A 12,647-nucleotide genomic window follows, 5' to 3' on the forward strand; every position below is an offset into this window, starting at 1 on the left:
AGCACCAGCCCTGTAGTCAGGAGTACCTGAGTTCAAATCCAGCCTCAGACACTTAACACTTACTAGCTGTGTGACCCTGGGCAAGTCACTTAACCCCCATTGCCTCACTTAAAAAAACAAAAACATCTGCTATTAGTATAATAAGGAGTATCTAGCTAAAACAAAGAGGCAGCATTATTCATAGCAGAAACATTAAAAGCTTTCCCAATAACACCAGGGGTAAAGCAGAAATCCAAATGAAGAGAACTTAAGGGGAGCACTGGATTGCCTCAATAAACTGCAGTGTTTTTTTTTAAAAACCTCCTTCATCATAGAAACAAAAACCCATCAACTAACAGCAATACTCTTCTAGTGAAATATGGCTGCGATGCATAGAACACCGTCACAGTCTCTAAAGAACTGAAGACGAGGATCGCCAAGTGTAGGAGAGAGGCACCGGCAAGCTGTACCATACATAACTGTATAGTGTATCGCACAGAAGGAATTGTTTGGGGGAAGCTGCTTAACGGATGCCAGAGAATGGACTAGAACATGACTATGCCAAAAACAGTGAAAAATATTAATTTGGAAAAATATGCTAAGACTTGTTTTAAGTGATGTGGGTGTAAAACAATGTTGTAGGAGAACAATAATAGTAAGTATTAATAATATAATTTAAAACAACACTAAAAGGGAAGGTGGGAGAAAAATGTGCAACTCAAAAAATGTCTTTACATGTAATTGAGAAAAAATTTTTAAATGAAAATAAAAACAACACTAAAGCCATAAGAATTCAGATTAAACACATCTAATCTTGGTTGCAGAGAACCAGCGATGCATCATGCTTACGTCAGTAGAGAGGTGAACTAGAGGGAAGGAGCCTGCATATGCTGTTAGTTGTATTTGTTTTGTTGTACCACTTTGCTTTATTATGAGAATTCCACTGTACTGTTAAGTCTTAGGAAACAGCATATGTTGGTGTAAAAAAAGAACTTAAAAAAAATCCTAGTTCTGGTCTCCTGTTATTGATGTATATTGTTACTATGCTATTCTTTATTAGCTATAGGAAAGACACTTGCCACGAAACTTTGTGAATAAATTGTTTCTCTTCCCTTACCATTTAGACAGATGTTCTCAAGTAGAGACTGTTGGTTAGGCAAAATTTTCTGACACTTATCACATCATCAAGCTACTTTTAATGATTCAGTGAATCTTTTAACTTCATACCAATAGTTAAAATTATAGTTCCCTTACTTTAGATGAAAGACTACAGAGTAGCAAGAACAGGGAGGGATACGAAGTTCATCATTTTTCACATGAGGAACCAGAAGTTCAGAAATCCTGAGAGAATGAAGTCTCAGCTCAAGTAGTGCAGGGATCTGAATCCAGAACAACTCATTCCGTTTCCGATAATCTTTTCTACATAATATTACAAGTAAAATTTCTTGTAAACTAAATCACATCTAAGTTCCTTTGGAGGGCCTTGCTATTTATCATGATACTGTAAAGTATTTATATGCACCCCTACAAATCAAGAAGGAAGGCCTTTCTTACCACTCTGGGCAAGGCAGCCCAGAATCAGAAGCTTTTAGCAGAAGAACTTGAGAACTCTACTCATTTTACTGAGAAGTAAAGTCAAGAATTCTGAAGATCTAGCTCGCAAAATCAGAAAGGTAATCTTGGCCTTGAACTTAGGTCTCCTAAGTCAGTGTTCTTTCTACCATATCATGACCTAAATCCTAAAGCCTTCCAAATAATATGGGGAAAAGATTTTAGGTTGAAATTTCTCATGTTTATTCTTACCCAGTGTGAAATTGGGGGGGAGGGGGGGAAGGAACAAAAATATTTTAATTTCATTCCATTTGAGCAACTGGAAAAATCCCTAAATTCAAATGAAGAGCTAACAAGTCTCTTAAAATGAGGTGTATCTAAACCAATTCTGCACATTTAAAATAACATTTATGTCGGAGCCAGTAATTTTATCAATGATTTATCATATCTTTATCAACTCTCCTACTGTGGCCAGATGTGACCCCAGTCTTATGATCCCGTTATATAATGGCCTTTGTGTGTTTCTGGTTTTTTTTTAAATACAAGCTACATATCAAGGTTCAAGCATTTATTCTTCAGGATCTTGACTGCAAATCTTAGAAGTCTTGTGGAGCAGGCTGTACAATTCAGCCAGCTGCAGGAAATCATGAATTCTAAGTGAATGTACAATCTAAAGACTGCAGATCAACAAAACAAAACGATGCACATCAGTGTGAGCTGAGTAAAGAAAACAAGCCAGATAGAGATGGGTAAATCTGAAATAATTTCTAAACACACCAGTATAACATAACTGATCTTATTATTGCTTCTCTACCTTCTCCACATTCCACCTCCCTTCAAATACAACACAAATACAAAACAAAAATTAATCCCCAAATACAATACATTGAATTTATATACATTCAGACAAAAAGAATTCAAAACTGTTATACACAGCACAATAACTTAAACCACATTGCACAGACATTCAAACTGGATGGCATAATGGTTAGAGCTCTGACTCTGGAGTTAGAAAGACTAGGGTTTGATTCTGCCTTATATACTTACTAGTTGTTTGACAATAATTGCATACATTTTAAAGCAATTATTTTATGTTATTTCCTAATATTACATTTAGTCCAAAAAATGAATTCGGCTATTAATTTTATTAGCCAAAGCTAAATTAGTTATTTCTAAAGTCAAGAGGAAGTAAACCATTTAAAATTCAACAGTTTAATCAAATATTCATTATTTAAGTGACTTAATTTACCAGAACAAGTTTATATAAATTTTTAGTGATAAATCTTATTTTTGTCCCAAACAATTAAAAAAAATTTTTTTTGCAGGGCAGTGAAGGTTAAGTGACTTGCCCAGGGTCACACAGCTAGTAAGTGTCAAGTGTCTGAGGTCAGATTTGATCTCAGGTCCTCCTGAATCCAAGGCCAGTATTTTATCCACTGCACCACCTAGATGCCCCCAAAATATTTTTTTCTTAAAAGAAAAATACAGTACTCCTAACTCCAGGGCTGGTGCTCTATCCACTGCAGATCCTTCCTTTAAACTTATTTTTCTCTTTCTCTCATATTCTCTTTTTCAAATTCTCATTCTCATATTCTCTTTCCCCCTCCTCCTTCCTGGCAAGAAAAAAAACACAACCAAAGCCCTAAAAACAGAAACACCAACAAATTGGCACCAGGACTTGAGTTAGCCCGATGGCCTTCGCCTTTTGTACAGTGTAATGACGAGGCCCAGCAAGGTCTTGAGTCATGCAAGAAACAGGCCTCTACTAGTTTAATTCTGATGTAGAGCAGCTTTTCATCTTGGATCCAGTAACTAGAGTTTTTCATTTCGCAATCAATCAACAAGCATTTATTAAGTACTTATTACATTGGGCCCAGTACAAGCCATCACTCAACTCACCTAAATGTTTGTAATGGTGATTATGTGCCTGTAGTAAGATCTTCACTCGATCCAAAGGTGCGATGGTAGTTTTGGCACAGCATCCTGCAACACCTTCAGATTAAAAACAAGACAAAGCAAAGTTGGATATTTGTCACAGACCTTCACAATAGGAGCACAGTCGATTCTGTAGTATTTTATTAGAAAATCTCAAATAACACATTAAATACAACATAAAAACATGCTTGTGAAACAGTTCATTCATCTCCAGATGGGGCTTAATGCCTTACAAAGCAGTGGATCCTCCTGGGAACTCTGGGAGACAGACAACAGAAAGATCACAGATGTTTTACAAACAAGGTAACTCAGTCTCAGGGGAGCAAAGACACAGCCTCGCACAACCAGCTCTTCTGACTCCTAGAGGTCAGCTGCTTTTCGATTTGGCCATATTCCCTCCCTAAAAACTCCACGTCAAAACTTTACTAAGAATCATGTTTTAAAGACGTTTTTACAGAAAAAGAAGCCAAATCCATTGGGACTTTTACAAAGAGTTACTTTAAATATTTTGAAGATTAACTTGCATTCCTAATAGTACCTGAGCTTGAATGTCAAATGACTACACAATGGGTACACGTTCAAATAAAAAGAGAAATAAGCAGTTGCCTTTCACATGTAAAAACAACACTCCCAGTGCACCAACAGGAGGTTAATTCACTCACATGGTTTTGTTTCTTTTTGAAACAGTGCAGAGGCTACATGACGACTATCTCTGATAGTTAACTAGAGTGTGTCCAAGGTCAAATAATGCTGCCTCAATTTCTTCATCTGCAAAATGTGGATGATGTGTATAACGCTATTTGTATGTAGCACCTTGCTCCCAAAGATGAGAAGTTCAAATAAAAAAATACAGGGAGCCCCGAAAGTCTTAGTACAATTTTAAGCTACTAAGCCTAACTTAAAACTTCACTAAGACGTTTGGGATCCCCTATAGAAAGTACTTTGCCAACTTGAAAACTCTGCATAAAACATCCATTATTGTTAATCTCTTCCATTTTATTAAACTCCGGGCAGTATGACCAATAGGACAGTCAGTCAACAAGTGTTTATTAAGCATCTACTTGCATCAAGCACTGCATTAAGTGCTAGGGGTACAAAGAAAGGCAAAAGTCAGCTTCCTTTCTGAATAGATTGCAAGCTTTCCCAAGGTAACTCCTGATCCACTAATGTGGTTTTATCTGTACAAACTTATTTATCTACAAGACTCTGATTTTGATTTCATTTCTTAAACATAAATGTTAGCTATCATTATTTCAACTAACTAACCTCTAGAGGTTTGGTTTTTTTGGTGAGGCAATTGGGGTTAAGTGACTTGCCCAGGGTCACACAGCTAGTAAGTGTTAAGTGTCTGAGACCGGATTTGAACTCCAGAGCCGGTGCTCTATCCACTGCGCCATCTAGCTGCCCCTTCCTTGATAATAATAAAGGGGTAAAAAAAAAAAAAGAATGTAAAGGGGTCCTGAGACCAAAAGGTATGAGAGCTATTGATATGAGTGTCACCTGTCAAACTATGTTGGAGGACATGGGTCAACTATGCCAGTTTATCTCTCTCTAAAGCAGAAATAACTTATCTGATTAATGTTAAAATAAATCGTTTCTGGAAGACTTATGGCTAAAACACAGGGCATGGTATTAACGTGTTTTTCATTAATATGACCCTACTGTACACAGTTGTTGTGCAAGTTTTAAATGACCATTTACATGGTGCTCCAGGATGTTCCAAGTCCAGTGTCTCTGCACTGACCCACAATGCCTCTTTAAGAGCTGCTTGCTTCTCACACTCCTATTTCAAAGAGCTGGTAAAGAACACCCTTGATATGAACTCAAAGAAAAGGAGCAGTCATGGAATGGGGGCTGATTTTTTTTTAAAGTCCAGATATTCAGAGAATCAGACAGAGTATGTACCATCTATTCCAATCTCCTTACAGATAAATGAAGAAACTGAGGCCCAAAGATTTACTTAGTATGCCTAAATTTGTAGAAATAGTTTGGTGCCAAAGCCAATATTAAAACTCCTAACTAGTAGTCGTGCATTCTTTCCACTGTCTCAACAATGTCAAAACATTAGCATCACAATATGTCAACAGAATAATCAGCAAAAAAAAGTCCAATAAGAACACCAATAAAAACACTATCCTATATTTACATCCCACACTGATGCACTGTTGGAGTTGTGAACTAACCCAATCATTCTGGAGAGCAATCTGGAACTATGCCCAAAGGCCTATAAAATTATACATACCCTTTGATCCAGCAATATCACTACTAGATAAGTATATTGAAGGGATCAAAAAAAAGGAAAAATGACATATTTGTACAAAAATATTTATAACATCTCTTTTTTGTGGTGACAAAGAATTCGAAATTGAGGGGATGTCCATCAAGTGGGGAATGGCTGAACAAGTTGTGGTATATAATTGGAACAGAATACTATTGTGCTATAACAAATGACAAGCAGGATGATTTCAGAAAAACCTGGGAAGACTTATATGAACTGATGTAAAATGAAGTGAGCAGAACAAGAACACTACATAGTAACAGAACTATTGTTTGATCAACTGTGAATGCCTTAGCTACTCTCAGCAATACAATGATTCAGGATAATTCCAAAGTTCTCATGATGGGGGTGGCTAGGTGGCGCAGTGGATAAAGCGCTGGCCCTGGATTCAGGAGTACCTGAGTTCAAATCCGGCCTTGGACACTTGACACTTGCTAGCTGTGTGACCCTGGGCAAGTCACTTAACCCCCATTGCCCCGCAAAAAAACCCCAAAAAAACAAAACCAAAAAACAAAACAAAGTTCTCATGATGAAAAATGCTATCCACCTCTAGAGAAAAAACAGATGGAATCTGAATGCAAATGGAAGTGTTCTATTTTTCACTTTACTTTTTTTATGGTTTTTTGTCTGTCTTCTTTCACAACATGACTAATATGGAAAATAACCTTTGCATGACTGTACATGTATAACCTATATGAAGTTGCTTACTGTCTCAGGGAGGGGAAGGGAGAAAGGGACAGAGAGAATCTGGAACTCAAATTTTTAAAAAATGAATGTGAGGGGCAGCTAGGTGGCACAGTGGATAGAGCACCGGCCCTGGAGTCAGGAGTACCTGAGTTCAAACCAGCCTTAGACACTTAATACGTACTAGCTGTGTGACCCTGGGCAAGTCACTTAACCCCAATTGCCTAAAAACAAAAAACCAAAAATGAGTGTGAGAAATTTGTTTTTACATAATTTCGAAAAAATAAAATATTATTTAAAATATTAGCATCATCCCAATTTTATTTCATTTGCTCTTCCTGTGGGATGGATTAAGCATTTTCACAGAAATAGAAACTTAAGCTCAGAAAAGTTCAATTATAAGACAACAGAGCTAGGATTAGAACCCAGGTCTTCTGACTCTGAGGCCAGTAAGGCACCCAGGACAAGATGGTGAGTATGCCCAGTCTTCTGAATGTCAGTGACAAACTTGTTTCAGGTTAAGATTTTTCTATGGCGGGGCGGCTAGGTGGCGCAGTGGATAAAGCACTGGCCCTAGATTCAGGAGTACCTGAGTTCAAATCCAGCCTCAGACACTTGACATTTACTAGCTGTGTGACCCTGGGCAAGTCACTTAACCCCCATTGCCCTGCAAAAAAAAAAAAAAAAGAATTTTCTATGGCTAATTCCTAAGATAATTAATTGACTGGATGGAAATAGGACCTTTACAAATGGGTATGCTTTCTATATTGCCCCATTCTACTGACAAAATAACTATAAAACTGATAAGAGGTACAACAGCATAATGGTTAGAAAGCTAGCTTCAAAGTTCAGACGGAAGGGGCAGCTAGGTGGCACAGTAGATAGATCACTGGCCCTGGATTCAGGAGGACCTGAGTTCAAATTTGACCTCAGACACTTGACACTTACTAGCTGTGTGACCCTGGGCAAGTCACTTAACCCTCATTGCCCCCACACACACACACAAAAAAAAGTTCAGAGGGAAAGGAAGAAGTATTTATTAAGCCCCTACTATGTGCCAGGTGCCATACAAATATTATCTCATTTGATCTTCGCAACAACCCGGGTTGGGGGCAAATTAATGCTATTATTATCCCCAATTTACAGATGAGAAACCTAAGGCAAACAGAAGTGAAGTAACTTGCCCAGGGGTCACACAGGTAGGAAATATACTGAGATTCGAACTCAGGTCTTCCTGACTCCAGGCCCAGATGTCTACATTCAATGAGCCACTTCATTGCTAATAGGTTCAAGCTGTCTCTGAAATATACTGGCCATGTGACCCTGGGCAATAGCAGTCCAAGCAACTCTCTATAAAATGCAGAGGAGGGGACCACCTGCACTGGTAAAAGAACTTTCCTCACCTGAGAGTTCTATATACCAGGAAAATCAAAGGTTCAGTACTGTCCTTGTCCTATAAAATTGTCATAGTGACATTAACAAGACTTTTCAATTATTACATCTAAATCCCCAAAGTCTTATCAAATTATTAAATGGGGGAAAAAAAGAAAAATTAAATGAAGACAGTCCTTAGAGTTGGAATGAAAAGAGTCGATATGAAAATGCCTCTTCGTGGAAGTACAGAGGAAGTCCTTAATGCTAGTCATGACCTTTCTGTGCTGCAGGTTCGCTAGAAGAGATTTCAAATAGTCCAGCCAGGAGAGGCAGCTCTGCTCTTCTGAGTCGGGTTTGCATCATTTCCCTGCCCCTACCAACTCGGACCCAAGGCATCCAATCTGTTGCTCTCAGTTAGAATTCCCTGGCCCACCCCATGCAGTCCCCATACACAGAGCTATCCAGGTACAAAGGTACAGCTGTATGGTTTCCTCCCAGGAGGTTGTAGGAGGCAGGGACTATCTTTTTAAAATTCTAACCCCAGTCCTTAGGACAGTGTCTGCCACATAGGAGATGCTCAATCAGTGTTTATTGGATTGGATAAGGCCACAGAGGATGGGAAGGAGTCAGAGAAGTGGCTGAGAAAGCTTGAGGCAGCCTGGTCCAGTGGACTAAGCTGGGAATAGAATGCTCTCTACAGATCTGGGAACTAAAAGAAAAGGCAAGTGGCTTGCCAAGGTTACCTCATACAAAAACAGGGAATTCAAGCCCACATTCTTCAATTAATTACTTATTAAGCACCTACTCTGTGCCAAGCACTGTGCTAAGGTCCCTCCTCCCTCTAAATTCTGTGATCAAATAAGAATAATAATAGTATACATAGCAACTTGTGATTTGCAATGTATTGTATGTTACCTCTTCCTGTCCTATCATGAGTAAAGTAGGTTCTATTATCCCCATTTTACAAATGAGTAAACGGGCTGAATTAAGTGCCATTTCCAGAGTCAGACATCTGAGGCATGGTCTGAACTGAGGTCTTCCAGACTCAAAGACCAGCGCACTCTAGCCACTGCACCACCAATCTATCCTATGACCTTCCAAGGCCAGAGCTAGCACACTTTTCATTGCCCCATGCTTGGCAGAGCCAGGGGCTGGCACTGTCCTTCCAGTGGCAAACAAGAGGCTGACAGCACAAGGAAATAGTGGGTCACAGTAAACAGTGCGCTGGTGGAAATGGTGGAAATGGGCCAATACCCAGAAATGCTCCAGGAGATAATCAAGCTCTCTGGTTCCAGAGGAATTACTCCACCGGATTACAAAATGTCATTACACCCTCCAATCTTAAACTCACCTTGGGATTGAGGGGCCCCCAAAGTGACTACGCTCTTGGAAACCCAGCCAGGTTCAGGGGGCTCTGGCAGGCTGCCTACTTTAACCTCAGACTGCCAGGACCCAAGTCACATCCGGCCACCCATCCTCCAGCTTCCCCCACCACCCTTCCTTTTCTGGAGGACACATGACAGCCACCCCCGGGTCAGCTTTCCTGTCTGAACCCTGGAAGTCCCAAACTTGGGAGGCTCCGCATCACTCCCCCCGCCCCGCCCCCTCCCTCAGCCCCACCAAGCCCTCAAGCAGCCCTCTCATCACCCCCCCCCAGGAGACTTTCCCGGACTTTCAACATCCCCAGAAACTTCATCATTGTGCACGATGCCCTCAACTCCGAAATCCGCTTCCCCAGATCCCCCCTCCTTCCCCTCCTCTTGGGTTAGACTCTAAACTCCTTGAGTGCAGGGACCCTCCTGCCTTTCTTCCCGTCCCCAGAGCGCAGTCATGAGCCTGGCATACAGCCGGCGCTTCATAAATGTTGACTCTGCCCCACCATCCGCCCCCCGCGGCCCCGTCTTCACCTCCCGCCACGAAGGAGCGCAGCCAGTAGAAGTCCCTGCGAGCGGACGCCGCCGGCGGCGGGCTCGGGCTCCCGGCTCCCGCTCCTCCGGCCCCGGGGGCCGCCGATGCCGTCACCGCGGCCATGGGACTGCCTGAGCTCGGCGGCGCAGTCAGAGACCCGGGGCCGCTCGCGTCCAGCTCATGACGGAAGATGACGAGGTCAGGCCGGCAGCGCGCGACGGGGGAGCCCCGGAGCCCAGCGGCCGAGCTGCCATTATAGCCGCCTGGGCGGCGACGAGTGATGACGCGCGCACGCGCGGCGGAGAGGCGAGGAAGGGGCGGGGCCTCCGCCGGCCCGAGGGAGGAGGGAGGAGGGAGGAGGGAGGAGGGAGGAGGGAGGAGGGAGGAGGGAGGAGGGAGGAGGGAGGAGGGAGGAGGGAGGAGGGAGGAGGGAGGAGGGAGGAGGGAGGAAGGGAGCGAAAAAAGGAAGCAGCCGAAGCTGCCCCCCGCCGGGAAACCTCAGATGTGCGCACCCTCAGGGTCCCTTGGCCCTTGCCCAGCTCTTAGAGCCCCTGGAGCCCCAAAGCCTGCTGTCGGCCTTTGTCGGGCCCCTGGAGCCCCAAGGCCCCTGTCCCCCCGCCCCCGACTTTTTTTATTTGTTTGGTTTGGTTTGGGGGTGGGGCAATGAGGGTTAAGTGACTTGCCCAGGGTCACAGAACTAGTAAGTGCCAAGTGTCTGAGGCCGGATTTGAACTCAGGTACTCCTGAATCCAGGGCCGGTGCTCTATCCACTGCGCCACCTAGCTGCCCCCTCCTCCCGACTTTTTATCAGGCCTTCAGGGCCCCTGGAGCCCCAGGGCCCACTGTCCCCTCAGGTTCTCTGCCAATCAGTCCTTCAGAACCCACTGAGACTCCCCTGAGGCTCTGAACCCTAAAATTCTGCCGGTCCCTCAGGCCCACTTGAAGTCTTGCTCAATTCCTGCCGTGCTCCCCGACTCCCCAGGATGTGGGCCTCCTGCATTTACTTGACATCACTGACCTTTGACTCCTTTGCCCCTCACAACCTGAACAAGAGCCCACTCCTGCCTCTTCTGCACCCTCTGCTACCCTTACCGCATGGCTATTTGTCTGTTTCATTCATGGATTGGTTGTTTCTCCCTCATCTCCTTATGTGACACATAGAGAGAGATGCATATGATACTAAATAAATTTATCAGATGGGGGTTAAAAAAGGACTTTATGGGGCAGCTAGGTGGTGCAGTGGATAGAGCACCAGCTCTGGAGTCAGGAGGACCTGAGTTCAAATCCAGCCTAAGACACTTGACACTTACTAGCTGTGTGACAAGTCGCTTAACCCCAATTGCCTCACAAAAAAACCCAAAAAACAAAAAAAAAAATTAAAATTAAAAAAGGACTTTATAAGACCTGAAAATGTTATAGGGAAATAGGGGGTTTGGGTAGGGATTTGGGAAAGGGGTTCTTAGGAATTCCTCTTGCACACAAATTGAGTTAGAATAAAATAATAATTTATTTAGGGGTTAAGGAAAGGAAACCAAGAGAGAAATCCTTGGACTTCTCATGAGGAGAAGGCATGGCACAGAGGCACTGCTCTCAGATACCTATCACCCCAAACAGAAGACAGGCAGATACTTTTATAGAAGACAGATGGTGGTGGTTCAATGAGGTAATCATCTGACTGTGTAAAGTTCCCTTATTGGGGGAGGACCAAGGGGCAGCTCCAGATTTCTAAGCTATTTCTCCTAATGCTACAAAGGCAGCATCTCTCACTATCCCTTTTATAGGCTATATTGAACAGGATGCTATATTAACTAATCTTACGCTGGCAATCGAGATTCTAGAATGAAACAGCAGCTGGGCTAGAAGATTTAGAAGAATCCCTTGATACTCTAGCCAATATAGTATTAAACAACAGAATAGCTTTAGACTATCTTCTTGCAGCTGAAGGTGGGGTGTGTATGGTTCAGAATACATCTTGTTCTGTATATGTTAACAATTCAAGGAAAGTTGAGACCTGAGTACAGAATCTCTGTGATATCTCTCATTGGATGAAGGACACTCGTGAACAGCTTTTCACTCCTCACTCAGGTTCCTGCGGTTCTTGGCTCTTTTCTTGGTTAACCCCCTTTATTCTGATAGTGATATTGATGTGGGATGGAATTAGGGTCAAACTGATCATGAGTCATCCCAAAAGAATTGCAAGACTCAGTGACTCAGTTTACCAAGTTTTATTACAATACTGTGAGTGAACACAGGCAGAGAACCAGTAAAGTGGAAGGTATCTCTCAAATTAGCAAAGAGCAAAAAGCAGTTATATTTATAGTGTGGATAAATTGATTATCAGTCTCATTATAATATCGATGGGTGCTGCATATCTTACTGATGCCCCATTATTCCAAAATCCCCTCCCTGTTGCTTGTATTTCCTTCCCAGTTGCTTTGTAATTCCCTCCTCAGTTGTTGTTTTCTTTATTTTGTAAACATACAAAAGGACCACTCTTACTCAGCAAGACATTTTTCCATAGTGATTCTGTTTCCTAACCATATATTCCCCTCTCCTAATAAATCTCTTTTTATTTTACAAGATTTGTGATGAACCTCCAATTCTTTGGGTGAGTTAGCACCACCCCCCCCCCATCCCATCCAGGTCCCAAGTCCCTCCACCAACATTTTGGTGCCGAAACCCTGGGGAAAATTGTCAGACAGGTAAAAAGGTTGCTCATTTGGCTCTTGGATTCCCCAGGTGGGGTGTGCACAGTGCTCTGTCAGGAGCCTTAGTTGAATTGGCAGGCCCCCACATTCTGAGGTCGGAATAGCCAGCTGACTTCTGGATCTTTATTTCTCTACAACAGGAAGATATCTTGACTCGAGAAACACTTGTCGGATTTTTGTTGGCACCCACTTGTGATGTAGGAGGCAAAAAAAGGGGTTAACAGAAAAAC

At 42.5% G+C, this 12,647-nt stretch overlaps 1 protein-coding gene across 1 annotated transcript in view; it reads right to left on the reverse strand.

Moving 5' to 3' along the window:
- SLC25A16 (solute carrier family 25 member 16) overlaps window positions 1-9,979 on the reverse strand; it is a 31,864-nt gene extending 21,885 nt beyond the window's left edge. The window contains 2 exon segments of the mRNA XM_043983773.1: window positions 3,430-3,522; window positions 9,709-9,979. Of these exon segments, the coding sequence (XP_043839708.1) occupies window positions 3,430-3,522; window positions 9,709-9,832 (217 nt within the window). The 5' untranslated portion in view covers window positions 9,833-9,979.
- Window positions 9,980-12,647: the final 2,668 nt, after the last annotated feature.

The sequence above is a fragment of the Dromiciops gliroides genome, chromosome 2, assembly GCF_019393635.1.
Source record: "Dromiciops gliroides isolate mDroGli1 chromosome 2, mDroGli1.pri, whole genome shotgun sequence".
NCBI classification, from domain to species: domain Eukaryota; kingdom Metazoa; phylum Chordata; class Mammalia; order Microbiotheria; family Microbiotheriidae; genus Dromiciops; species Dromiciops gliroides.